The sequence below is a fragment of the Ptychodera flava genome (assembly GCF_041260155.1).
Source record: "Ptychodera flava strain L36383 chromosome 3 unlocalized genomic scaffold, AS_Pfla_20210202 Scaffold_25__1_contigs__length_14229661_pilon, whole genome shotgun sequence".
In the NCBI taxonomy this organism is placed as follows: Eukaryota; Metazoa; Hemichordata; class Enteropneusta; family Ptychoderidae; genus Ptychodera; species Ptychodera flava.
In genome coordinates this window covers 4,269,377-4,284,227 of record NW_027248279.1, presented here as the reverse complement: position 1 = coordinate 4,284,227, position 14,851 = coordinate 4,269,377, and the positions used below count along the sequence as shown (strand labels likewise).

The following is a 14,851-nucleotide window of genomic DNA, read 5'->3' as shown; positions in this document are numbered from 1 at the left end:
AATCTCTTTGCACAGTAGTTTTTAATTGAGCACAGTTGTATCGCTGATCGGATGTGAGTTTTACGTATCATGGCCGATTCTAATCCGGCTCTTTACCGATGGAAACGATGGTCCGCTCCGAAACCTGTAAATTCAGGGAATACCTCAAAATCAAAGGTAAGGGTTATGTTTGTAGAGTTGCGGCGAAGAAGACATGTATCAACTAGTTAATATGATCGATCGGTAGATCACGAGTCAAGTCGTTTTTCAGTCAGATAATAAGTAGTCACGATCAGTTGATCTTCGTGTGTGATAAGTTTATCTTCGAACGTGTTCAGTGAGGTTAGAGTCTTAAATATCTAAATGCTGTAATTGTGAAGACTCGGACTGTGTGTGTACGCAAGTGATGAGTGATCTTTTAATCCATAAACATACAGAAATAAATATTTGTCCATAAGTTTAGATTATGTTTTTAGAAATTACACATGCAGTTGTTTCGGCACCGCTTTCAAACTTTTGCCGCGTCGGTGGCTATTGCATTGCTATCGATGAACTTGTGTCACAGATTTGAAAATGATATGAAGTTTTTTCTTACGGTCTCTTATGTTTTCACAAAGATTAAAGCATGGAGGTAGCAGAGATTACCTCCATGATTAAAGCATGTACATGAATGTACGTGAATGTTAGTTGACACACTATACTTTTTCAGTGTTTGGATTTGTAACATTACGCTCCAACACTAGTTCCCGCAGGTAGCCTTGAGCGGTGCCGAAACGTTTTGGGTCGCGGTGCCGAAATGACTTTGGGCCTGAAATTTGGAGGCTGAAACGTCTTGGGCCGAAACGACTTGGTGCCGAAACGTCTCGAAAACGAGAATACTAACTTCAACAACAGCCTCACGTGCGACACTGGCAAAAATTTGTCTTCACAAACCCTAGCTATAAACGCGTTCTACCTAGAATATAATTAAAATTTTAGGATTAATATCTTTCATGGTTTTTTTTCCTAATCTTTAAAACAGAAATTGACAGGTGCAGATGACATACAAGATTGGATCAAGGTATTGTACTATTACCTTATAATGTTTCACAGGCAGTTGCCACAGCAACAGCAGCTTTAATTTTGCCATTGCAAAATTGTCTTGGCATGGTAACCAAGTAACTAACTACTCACTTGGTGACCAATTTTATTCAACAAAGTTGATTTCTATCATGGTGCAACAGATATTTAGTAATATGTAAATGTCTTTCAAGATTTTTCTTAAACTTAGAATTCTTTCTGATTCAGGGTGTGATGCTTTCCCTACACCACGTTTGGTTCTGTGCCAGATTACTTGTAATGATACTATGAAAACTAACAAGCTTCATTTCAGATATAATTCTATACACTGCTGTCGTTTAAAATTAATCTTTTAAAGGACGTTCACGTAATGGTACAATTTTTGACAACTTAGTCCAACTGTGTAGTATGGATTCTTACAAAAATTTAATTGCCTTGCATGGATTCTTATAGAATGTTTAAATGTCTTGTATGGATTCTTACAGAAATTTAAATGCCTTATATGGATTCTTACAGAAAGTACAAGAAGCTTCTGACAGGGCAGCAGCTGTCACCTTTGGACACAAGTATACTGGTGGTAGCCATGGCAATGGCATGGCAACAGCCATGGCAACCGTAGATGCCCTCCATGACCATGATGAAGCATATCAAGAAGGTAACCCTGCATGTTTTAATTTTACAGACTAGTTTATATACACAGGGATTACAAATCTCTATTTCACTTTAAGCTGCCATATTTTTCATTGAGAGATACACATCCACAAATATGTTGTGAAAGTAATTTCTTTTTTATTTTTACACACAACACATACTCTTCACATATAATACAGAAACTGGTACTGGTACTATAACGTTATACAATACATTTCTCATACACCTCTCTTATTACCGGAATATGTCACATGATACTAGACCAGAGTCAAGCAAATCAATTTTCCTCAACTTTCATTATAACACACCTCATCCGCAGTCGGTATTCTAATTCGCCAATTGATAGTCATGTGGAATGCGTTCTTTTTGTGCTGATCCACATAAACAACGTCATTGGACATCTTAGCGGGATCTTAAATTTTAAGTAATTTGCATGTCACGGCACGAACAGCACGTGGTGTCATCGTCTCCGAAATTTATCAGGTTTTTCTCCGTTTTCAATACACCTCTGGTCACTAAACCTTTCTCAGGATGATATGCAATGACAGCGAGACATCGAGTAATGTGAGATAATGCCAGGGGGACTTGGTTCGCTGCAAAAAATGTGAAAGAAAACGATTCCCTCGAAACACCAGGCGGAATAACAATGTAGGTGGATCCAAGATGGCAGAAGGTGAGAATCAAACTGCACCAACCCTTTCTTCTGAAAGTATTGAAAAGAGGCTTGCGCCACTCTGTGAAAACGTCGATAAGATACCGAATATCACCACTACTTTGAATGAACTTCAGAAATCTGTGAATTATATGAACTCTTTCTTTGAGGATTACCGGAGACAAATGAAAGCGCTCGAACTAGAAAACAAAGAGCTACGGGGTCAGCTTGAAACAACATTGGGGAAGCTAAATACAGCAGAACGAGAAATTGAGTCTTTACACCACTACACCCGTTGCAACAATTTAGAGTTGTATGGTATACCGCAAACCAAAGACGAAAACACAGACCTGGTCGTTATAAAAGTAGCAGAAGCCGCAGGAATACCTATGAGCGAGAACGATATTGACTTCAGTCATCGACTCCCAGTAAAACAAAACCAACAAACATCGGGGATAGTAGTCCGCTTCATGAGAAGAAGTGTCCGGAACAAGCTGTACAAATCTAAGAAGAATTTAAAACACAGAAGGTGTCGGACTTGGGCATAGCTGGTCTGCAGGTAGCCAATCAAAGCATCTGGATATAAACGAGCAGCTTACAGAACAGTCCAGACAACTTTTTCGTGACACTAATGCCAAAAGGAGCGAAAGCAGCGAAATGGAAATATATATGGACTAATAACGGTAAGATTTACGCCAGGAAAGACGCGGTTTCAACACCAATCGCAGTCCGTTCCAAACAAGACATCCAACGCATCAAATGAAAGATTTTCTGAAGATTCTCTTTAGGATACTGTGACATCTACAATGGACACTGAATATATGGCCAATTTATTTTCTCACTACAACAATTGTAAGTCGTATGATCTAGACTCATTTAGAAATGACGATTCACCCGCTTCTTTGCGACAATCTTTTTCAGTTTTTCACTTGAACATTAGGTCCATCAAGAACAAATTCGATGACCTGTCAATTCTCCTTCAGCAATTGAAATGCAAATTTTCAGTAGTAGGTGTAAGTGAGACGTGGTTACATAACGATTCCGACACCTCCATTTACAACCTGCCATCGTATGATTTTATTTCAAAAAGTCGTGAAGGTGCTAAAGGTGGAGGCGTGGGTTTATATTTGCATGAATCACTCTCCTATTCCATCATTGACCCACCCGCTCTCAGCTACTGCGAATATCTATTTATTGAAACTCTGTTGGAAAATAAAAAAGTGGCTCTCGGCATCATTTACCGTAAGCCAAATACACCTGTTCAAGATTTCTTAGAAAGCCTTGATACGTGTCTCAGTAACATTGCAGAAAACCATGACAGGTGTATAATTATCGGTGATATGAATATCGACACAGCTGTTTCCAATAGTGTAAACACTGCATATACAACAGTTCTAAGTAGCAATAACTACAGACAAATCATAGATATCCCAACTCGTATTACAGATTATTCTTCCACCATTATCGATCATTGTCTTGTGAACTTTAATGACTATTTCATTGAAGCTGGTACACTTCAAACAGATCTGAGTGATCACCTTCCTACATTTGCATTTATAAGAAACTTACGTCACGTTTTCAGCAACAAAGGTCCCACTTTTAAGTACGATTTTTCGTCTTACTGCTCAGCCTCTTTTAAGGCTGACTTAGCCGACATTTCTTGGGAACCAGTTTTTAATTCTTCTGATGCAAATGAGGCTTATGAATGTTTTTACAAGATTTTCCATGATATAATAATGAAAAATGTTCCTGTTAAATGTACACGCTCAAAATCCAAGTCATTAAATAAACCTTGGCTAACTAAGGGCTTAACCATTTCCATTAGACATAAACACAGGCTTTTTTCGAAATCAAAACGGGCTGGGCCTAAATCACAGGTGCATTCTAAGTATAAACAATATCGTAATATGTTAACCAAACTATTGAAACATGCCAAAAGGTCTTACTACTATAGGAAACTTACTGCTTCTGCACAGAATACAAACAAAGCTTGGGAAATTATTAATGAACTTTTAAACCGGTCATCTAACTCTGGAAAGTATCGTAATAAAATTAAGTCAGACCATGATCCTAACAAATATCTCACACATAGTAAGGATATAACCAACACGTTCAATAACTACTTTGCTGATATTGGTAATAAGTTGTCATCACAAAAACCTGTATGTCAGTTTCTATGATTTCCTCGAACATAGTCTATCGAACTCTTTCTTTTTCCGTCCTATCAGTGAACAAGATGTCAGGGAAATAATTCTCAAACTAGATACTCAAAAAGCGTATGGCCACGATGAAATTCACCCAAAACTTGTAAAAGATGCTGTTGATTATATATCAAAGCCACTCGCCTATTTGATAAATCGTTCTCTTTCTAATGGTAGTTTTCCCGATAAATTAAAAGTTGCAAAGGTTATTCCTGTCTTTAAGAAAGGGTCAGCTCATGAAGTTTGTAATTATAGACCTATTTCTCTTTTATCTATTATTAGCAAAATATATGAAAGTGTAGTAAATAAACAATTATGTGCCTTTCTGGATAAGTACAATATTCTAGTAGACAGTCAGTATGGTTTTCGAAAACGACATAGTACAAAACTTGCCTTAGCTGACCTTACAAATGAGATTGCACAACAGATCGACCATGGCTGTATTACACTTGGAATATTCATTGATCTGAAAAGGCCTTTGATACAATAAACCATGAGATCTTATTATCCAAATTACATCATTATGGGATTCGTGGACCTGCGCATGACTGGTTTAAATCCTATTTGCATAACAGGCGTCAGTTTGTACATATGAATGGTTGCTCCTCAGATAGCCGACATATTTCATGTGGAGTTCCTCAAGGCTCAATACTCGGGCCACTTCTTTTTCTAATTTACATTAATGACATCCACAAATCTTCTTCTATGTTCCAATTTAGATTATTTGCTGATGACACAAGTTTATTTCATTCACTTAATTCTTCACGTCTCAACTTAAATTCTTTAACCAGCGAAATTAATAAAGTTTCTGATTGGTGTAAAGCCAATAAACTTACGATAAATATAGACAAAACTAATTATTTGGTTTTCAAATCACCATATAAACATATTTCCGTTGAAGGTGATTTGTCTATTAGTAATGTACAAATTGAAAATGTTCCTCATGCTGTGTATCTTGGTGTTTCACTGGATCCTTCCCTCTCATGGAAATACAATGTAAATAAGATTGTTAACAAAATTAGTCCAAAAGTTGGTATATTTTCGTACTTAAGATATTTTTTACCAAAATCTGTAATGCTTTTGTTGTACAACACTTTAATATTACCTCATATGAGCTATTGTATCGAAATCTGGGGTAATGCCTTCAAATCTTTCATTGATCCACTTCTAAAACTTCAAAAGAAGATTGTGCGCTTACTAATATTTTCAAAGTTCTGTGAACCTAGTGAACCTTTACTTAAAAAAAACTAGGTATTCTGGATATTCATAAATTGTTCAAATATCAGATATGTACATTCATTTATGACTTATATGATGACCAATATGCACATTCAATCGATCATGTGCTTCTCACTCATATTTCACTAGGTCTGTGAATAATGAAATTTTTTTGTATCCAAAGGTAAATTTACACAGAACAAAACATAACATTACGTATTCGATTGCAAAGTGCTGGAATGATATCCCGGTCTCCATAAAGCAATCAGGTCAAGAAATTCTTTCAAGCGGGCCCTGCTGAAAGCCTTCCTTCTCGGTAGAGTCTAAACTCTTTTTTACTGAGCGACTGTACTTTTATTACCTTTAAATTTAAAATTATTTGCATCAAATTATCATTTCTTATATTATATTTTAAATTTGTTCACCTATTCACCTTCCGTGTGTTTTTTTACTGTTTTAGTCTATTGTGATTGAATTTTGATGACTGGGCCAAGGACTAGATTAGTTCTTGAAGAACTACTTCCTTGGTCCTCACCAGATCTTGTGTGTGTGACTTTTTTCCATAAAAATAAAACTAATTTTTGGTGTTTTTATCAATCTCCTGATTTTTTACTTATTGTAAGGTTTTTTTTTTATTTGTTTATTACATTCGCATTTGTATTATAATTTCTGGTGAAATGAATAAAATTATTATTATTATTAAATTTGTGGGAACTGTTGCCTGCCAGGCATCAGAAGAATGATGCCCGTTGACGTCAAAAACTACATTGACTCATCTGCAGACCGGAATGTAAACAAAGATGTCGTCCGCGGCCGATCGAAACGATAGTCGAGAAATTTCTAGGTTTATCCTACTTTCTGAAGACTATAATCAAAGGTGCATTGAACGTTTTGCAGAAGTATTGCGATCCTGTCGGGGAAAACTTTTTCTTACTGAACCACTCCAACATATTACATGCGACAAATTTTGTGTATGGTACGGTCTTATGCATGACTGCGGATGAGGTGTGTTATAAAACATATATTGACTGGCCATGAGGACAACAGCATAGGTCTTTATTACCCCTCGGGCCTGTGAGTCACCCCCAAAAACAGACTGTTTCTCTCGGGAAAGTCCGTTTTTCGGGGTGACTCACAGTCCCTCAGGGTACAAACGTATGTTGTTGCCCACATGGCCAGTCAATATGTGTATACTGTTTAAGCATTGAAACATCTTTTAGCCAAACACAAATACTTTTGTCTGAAATGTTATATTTGTTAAAATTGTTCAGTTCATTTATTATGACTTCAGTTGTTGTCCTTCCTATATAAATATTTGATGACTCTGTGCAGTGTATTTCCCTAACTACATTTTTTCATACATATGAGGTCTGTGGTTTTTATTTGTCTTTCACACCAGCACAAGAATTACTGAATCAGTGGATGACTGATAAATGTCACCTTGACAATGACTTTGATGATGACATGGATGAAATTTTATCATCACGGAATCCACCTACAAGATCAGAGATCAAGAAACAGTGGGATGACCTGATTGCTGTGGAAGATCCAGGATTTCCACATCCATACAATGGAATATCATCTGAAGGTAATCAACTTAGACATTCTGAAAATTGTTGTGGAGGACATGTTTGGTTCCAAATGTCAGTCTGTATATGGGATGGTATAGCAAGTATTCTTTTAATATTGTAGTATGCCCAGGGAGAAAATACTATTCCTCTGATTTTCTTGGCAATTAAAAGTAGGTGCTGAAATATAACTTTATGTGGAATAATTTGAAATATTATTTTACAAAATTCTGTGTAATGAGACAACAAGAACACAGGCAATCACTGATTAGTCCTGTCTTGATACCGGTATACTTCAGTATTTCTAAAAATGTTTTTCACTACACTGACAGACAGCCACTGTCATCAGACCATGAAATTCTTTCAACATATGGAGGAGCAGTCACTGAAAACTGAAACTAGCATATAACATTTCAAATAGGGTTGAGCTACATAGCGTGATGGTTGAAAATAACACAATAATGTGATACATTCTCCAGCATTGCAAATTCCATTAGTCTGCTACATGTGTATCAAATATCTAATACAATGGATATATCGTATTCCTCCGATTCTAAGACCCCGCCCGTTTATAAGACCCCCCAGGATTATTTTATCAATTCGTAATTAGCTGTTAGTTCGTTTATAAGACCCCCCAGGGGGTACACCCGAATTTTGACTGGAACAATAGAGCCATTGTCATGTAACGAGACCAGGATATCCACAACACCTATGCTGCTTATCAAAGTCACAAACAAGTGTCAAAGTGAAGTATCAAACCTCACACACACACGCACACTATTGTTGGGGTTTGGAACATGTCAATCGGGAACAGTGCTATCATTTCCTGGCGATACTACACTTGGATTTCACTACCTACCGTAAATGAACAATATAAAAGAGTTGGATTTTTAGCGTCTCGATCTAGTACAATGTCGTCTTTTCGTTACTGTCATTTTGCTACCATCAAATAAGCAGATTTTTCAACATCTGATTATGTACGAATCGAACATTTCGATGCAATCTGGCTACCATGAAACACGGTTTTGTGGAGGACCTGCATGAAATGAACATTTAGGATAGTCGGGTTTTCGGACTTGTCGATCAAGTACGATTCACTCATTTCATCACGATCAAACAACACAATTTACACTCATACAAACACAAACAAGTTTGGGTATCAGTAGCTGTTGTGGTCCCTAAAAGGGCCGTTTCATTTTTTTGGTCAGCGGCATGATTTGATCTGTTTTAGTGAATATCCACGGTGAAAACAGTACCTCGGACTGATTGCTTTAGCAGAGGTACAGCCGCATTATTTGCCAAAACACCGACGTGACATTTCTCTGCCATGCCAACTCTAGGAGAATGGATGAATGCTTTCTTCTTTGCCTTCAAGTAGTATTTTTTGTTGACTGACACGTCACGATCGATGATATTCGAAAGTAACCGTGCCCGGTATGAGTGCTGCATCTCGCTTCAAACTTTCAACTTTGCAACCATCTTGAACAACGGCTACAGCATTTCGATCGTGTATGTTGTCTGCATCTCGGCGAGTTCATTTGGCAAACCAAGTTCCAGCTGATTGCGACGGTAGTTAGGCATGCCGACAGCGAGAATGATTTTAATAATTACTTTTTTTCTTGCCCATGACGACCGTGCAATGTCTTATGACTTTTGGGCTCATAAAGTCGACGCATTTTTATAGGATCTTGTGACGATGTCGGGAAACCCTTTTGTTGCCGTTATCAATAGAAATTTGGGACGTGTGAATGACACGAGCTTTGAAACTTGCTTCGCTCACCTTTTACACTTTTGTTTTCATACTACTGAGGCAAAAGACTACGGCACATGCTCTTTAAATGGTGTGCTTATAAAGTTTTTTTCAACAGTTTTCTATCAGGTAAGGTATCTTTTGTGATCATTGTGAATAGCTGCACGTTTTCTCTTACGTTCGAATTTACCATTAAAGTATAAAAAGATTTTTTCAACAAATTTCTATCACGTAAGCTTTCTTTTGTGGTCATTGTGAAGCGCTGCAAGTTTTCTCTTACGTTCAACTTTACCGTATAAGCAACCAGTGAAATAGAAATATCATTGGCATCGTAAAATCTTTCAAAAAGACTTAATGACGACGATATCGACTTCGACTGGTTTGACTAAGATGAAGAGGGCAATTACTGTGTTGACAAACGAAACGCGATATTCAAAGTTTCTTCCGCGCATGAACTGAAAATTCTTTGAATTTCTTCCGTTTATGTTTCATCAATTTTGTAGTTTTTCTCATGTAATGAAGATATTTATTGTTTGAACGGCATTTGTGTGTGTCCTTTCCTGAACTAGTCCCAGCAATGAGTAGAATGATAGTGTAACAGATTTTCAAGATTATGCACGCTTTCGAAGTCTTGCGAGGGAAAAATACCCAACTTCATAACTTACAGTTAGAACAAACACGTGCATGATCGTACCATATTCCGAACAGTTGATCATAGATGACTGAATTCCACATCAGGAGACATTTATTACAAGTTATAAAAAAAACTTCAGGGTGTATTGCCAAAAATTCAACACATCAATATAAAGCAGATTGACGCAGCAATCTTTCGTCTCGGCCAGCCGATGCCCACACATTTTACCTGTTCGAGCCTGCCTGTTCGTAAGATCACATTTCGTTTCGAGATACGGTTAGAGTTTTTGAAACTAGGAGCAAAATAATAAAACTCACGACGTGTAATTGATTGTTTATTTAAAAAATTGAAAATCGTACATAGAAAACATCGGGCGGACACCATCCCACTGAACAGAATTTTACCTTGACCTCATGCACTGACACCTTTGACCTATTGTGTAAATTGACCAATCACAGCCAGCGGAACTTCAGGGACTTTCCCTTCACTCATTGTCTGACCTTTGTGGCCATGCTATGCATATGGGGAGCTAGCTGCTGCTGAGGAACGTACTTGTTGTACAAAGTTTCGTGGTGATAATCTATTCACGAAATACAAAGATTTATTGCTATCGTATTGTTTAGTAAAAGAAGGTATGGCAAATACGTTATATTTCAAGACTTCGTGGATCTCCATTAATTTATACGTATACAGATTCGACAGCCAGTATCTACACAGCATGGCCATGAGTCGATATCACAAAGTATGAGTTGTCTGTAGCGTGAATCAAAAAATCATTGGCATAAAAATTTGCATAACATTGCATAAATTAGCATAAATTAACTTCGACGTTCGATTTCGCGGTGACATCCGTTTATTAGACCCCCCATATCTTTTTCGTCATCTTTGGTTCTGAAAAGGGGGTCTTAGAATCGGAGGAATACCTAATACAATGGATATATCTTTAAAATCAAGTATTAAAGTCAGTGATTGTAAACCTTCTCACACACCCCTCCCTTGCTGTTAATACTTATGGGTCATCCGCTTTTCTACATGTATAGCATTTGTAAAGGAAATTGAAGAACGTGATGAGGAATCTACTGTGGAGGGTATCATCCAGGTATTGTTAGACAAACCAGTTGTAGAGACGGATTTCTTACGTGACTTGGGATTGGATGAGAGGAAAAAGAAAGGAAAAGATCCAACAATATCAATGCAAGCCAGACATCAAAGGGTAAGCAAAGAATGGACAAACATTGTTAAAATATTACAGGTGATTCCACCAGAGCACCAAGTTTTAATACTTGAAATTATATTTTTTATGTTAATGGAACCAAAATGGGCACTATCAGCAGTAGTCAAGAATTTGTACAATATTACCGATATTATTAGATAAATGTGTTCTGCGTGCTTCAATCATCTGTCTCTTCAGATATTGAAGTCCAGCTATGCTGTACATCAGACATCTAGTACTATTTCTCATCTGTTAATATAAGACCATGACTTCAGAATTAGAGACAACATTATTGATATTATTTTATAACATGCAGTTTTTCATGTATCACCAAAAACCTTCTACTGTTGGACTCTTGTAGTTGGTCTTGATATTTTACATTTAAAGGTTGACAGGCTTATTTTGTTTCTTGAACAAGTATTGAGGTCAGTCAGCAAGTCCTGCAGTGTAGTTATGCAGACACAGCATGCAGTATTGATCAGAAATGTGTGTTTGATAAGGCAACTGGTAAATTCATTGGTCTTAACAAAAAGATTGGCGGTCTCAGAGTTGCTCCTCCAATCCCTCCTTGGACAGATTTGGAAATATTTCCCCAAGATCTGAGATAGCTAAGATTTCTTTTGAATTTGAATCAGGTGAAGGAAAACCGAGAAAAAAGACAGAAAGAAAGAGAAAGAGAATTGAGAGAGAAACAGAGGCGGAAAGATGCCCAACTGCAGGCACAACAGATCATCTTGAAAGAAGAAAGAGACAAGGCAATGCACAAGAGGAAAGAAGAAACTCTTTTACAACAAGAAATGACCAAGATTAGAAAAGAAATGGAAGAACAAAGAAGAGTTGCTGAAGAAGTACAAAGAAGGTAGAATATCTAAGATGTATCCTGTCTTATATTCTGTTGTTTTGAATGCATGCAGTGCTGAGATTAAAATGAATGTATAACACTAACAGTGAACACAGATAGCAGTGACTGAGTAAAATCTAATTAGAATAGGCAGCAAGCATGTTGTGGACAGATCTTTTCTCCACAAAAGTTTCACATCATTCCCTATCTATTGATGTTGTTTTCCAGGGAACAAGAGAGATGGGAGGCAGAAAAGAGGAGGGAGAGAGAGGAGAGGGAATTGCAACAGAGGAAGGCAGAATTAAGGAAACATCAAGCCCAACAGATGCTGGAAGAAGAAAGGAAGGAGTTGACAAGACGTCTTGAAGAAATCAAAGCAAAGAAAGCAACAGAGGATCTGAAGGTACTGTTTGTCAGCAAAGTATATTCAAAATATTTTTAACGAAGATGCTCAAATTCTGTTGACGAGTAAAATGGCAAAACAATAAGGTGAGATTTCTGTGAGCCAACTATGTGCTCAGCCAGTATTTCTCCCTTACTAGGGACCCTGGTCTGACTGAGTATCATAGTTACAAAATAATTTACAGTCTAACTTTTGACCTTTCATGACAATGTGAATGCAGATCAAAGATTCAAATGTTGTAAAAACACTATTACTGTCTGCCCATGTCTGCCCATTGTATTTTTGGTATGTACTGTGACTATGTTTTTTTGGCATTGTTAACATGCCTGTGTGTATTTCATCATGTCATGCACTGTATATCACATAATCTGTCCTGGTGTTTGTTTACATTGTTTATTTCTTGTTAAAGCTTTCCTCAATATAATATAAGTTTCAGTTCCATAAATTCACAGTAGGTACTGAGTAGATATTGTGTAGGGTCAAATGAGGTCACAGAGTGACAGGTGATAAATGACCACTGCTATTCATGTAGTCAGCTGATCACACTTATAAATTACACAGCTTGTCAATACCTTGCTTGGCATGAATTCAACATTGTTTGACTGTGAGGCAGAGTTTTCACACAGCCATACATCAGTGAAAAATATATATATTCCAGATCATTTTGTGCTATAAATAATGACCTAATTCTGAAAAATCTCACACAGCAGATACTGCTGTGTTTGAAATCATTGGTTGGCTGTATTTAAATCCCAATCCATCCATGACTAAGTAATTTGTAAATTTGAAAGTCTCCCAGTTGATACCAATTATATATTACTATAGCAAAACACAATAACACCATGCCTGTAGAGATTGTTCAAGTATGTGCATTCTGTCTCTTTGCCAAGACAAAAACTTGCCAGGTTTTAAACCGTGTTCTGTGATTTAGGGTGTGATCATTTGTTTTTCATGCAGATTGGTGAAAATCTTGTTGAACTCAATAGCATTTCCATCTACTTGTTCTCTCTGGTTATCATATATTGATTTTTAAGGTCAATCCAGTAACGACTTTGACCTTTGACCTACATATACTAGTTACAGCCAGGCATTGGTTTGTAGAACATTCAGACACTGACATGGTGCAAGGCCGGCTGTTTACAATTCATACACCTGTCAAAGTGTCTGTAGTCTCCATTATCTGAATGTGAAATTGACCTTTGACCCATTGCATGGTGTCAAGGGTAGAGTGTCATTTTGATGCTTTTGGACATTTATAAGTATGGTATATTATGTTTGAGAAAATAGTGGAAGATGACAAAAGCTTGACATCATTTTGATACAAATCCTATCAACTATTTGCAGAGTTACACAAATGCCTTCTCAGAAATCACTAGTTTCTTGTCAAACATATTTGTGACTCTTCTCTACAACAAGTGTTATGTGCATCTCTGTATCCAAGGCATATCACAGTATGTGAAATAATAACTTGACATCAAATAACTGGAAGCAATAATTCAAACTTGAAGCATGATGAAAGCATGTGACATCCTTCATAATAAAAGCTGTGAAGCAAAACTCAACTATTGCAATCCTGAGACTGATTTCTAAAGATATCCGTTTTTGGAAACATTTCAATCTTTGACCTAACAGGAATGAAATATTCCAAGAAAAATCAGTGTGATGGTATGTCAAGTTATTAATTTTTAAAATTTACCTTTGCTACTCTCTATTGTGTCAAACTAGTTGAATTTTAGTTTGTTACAACCATTGATCTTTGATAAATCTCACATTGTGTTTTGCATTGCAGTGTCTACGGAGGCATTTCTCAGCATGGTATCAGCTAGTAGCCAACAGACGAATACAGATGGACAAAGCCAGGGCCCTCTCAGACTGGAGAAGATTGGTCAGGGCCTGGAACAAATGGAGACACTATGTACGTCAGCAGCGTATGGAATATGAAGAGAGACAGACAGAATTTTACATCAGAGAGTCTCACAGGTAAGATTGGATGGTGTAAACAATCACTGTGGCAGTTTACGTTACATTGCTGTTTAGAGTGCCTGTATTCATTCCAAAAGTGTAAATGAGTTGTCATTCCTACTTATTATAATTTCAGTGAAGAGATAAAGACTGATAGAGGGCCAGTATCACCCCCATTCTGCTAGACAATCATGAATACACGTACTGAAGCACAATTAAGACATCCCTTGGGATAACTTAAATATCACAGAGTCAAGTAATCAGTTTGATCAGTTCGCAGAAAGATAATCAATTTAACATCGAGTCATGAAACTTTTACAAGAAAGATCAACATTTAGCTGTATTCATTTTGAAAAGTTTTAAATACACCAGTTGTTACGAAGAATAGACTTAAAATCATACAAATTACTTGACATACACACTTGATGTCATTAGATAATGGTGATATTTACTGAAACGTAATTTGGTTTCAGGAAAAAGCAGCTTGCTGAGGACTTCCACAGAAAAACTCTGTTGAAAAGATATTTTGTGAGTTGGCAGCTCTGGGTTGCACAGGAACAACAAAGCAGAGAAATGACAGAAAGGAGACAGGAAACTAAAAACAAAATGGCTGCCTTCCTGGAAGCAGCTGCTTCAGGGAAGCTCTGGACCAATAGGAAGGAGGATGACAGTTTTTTGTGGATGATTTGAAGACTCCTTATTCTAACAGGCCATCTGATA

The 14,851-nt window shown here is 37.0% G+C and overlaps 1 protein-coding gene across 1 annotated transcript; it reads left to right on the top strand.

Moving 5' to 3' along the window:
* Positions 1 to 5: 5 nt before the first annotated feature.
* LOC139125642 (coiled-coil domain-containing protein 191-like) lies at positions 6 to 14,836 on the top strand. Its single transcript, XM_070691739.1, has 9 exons — positions 6 to 156; positions 1,001 to 1,039; positions 1,555 to 1,693; positions 7,160 to 7,348; positions 10,753 to 10,925; positions 11,561 to 11,784; positions 11,995 to 12,169; positions 13,959 to 14,149; positions 14,605 to 14,836. Exons 1-9 carry the CDS (start codon positions 70 to 72, stop codon positions 14,819 to 14,821), a joined length of 1,434 nt encoding a protein of 477 aa, XP_070547840.1. The 5' UTR covers positions 6 to 69; the 3' UTR covers positions 14,822 to 14,836.
* The last annotated feature ends 15 nt before the right edge of the window (positions 14,837 to 14,851 follow it).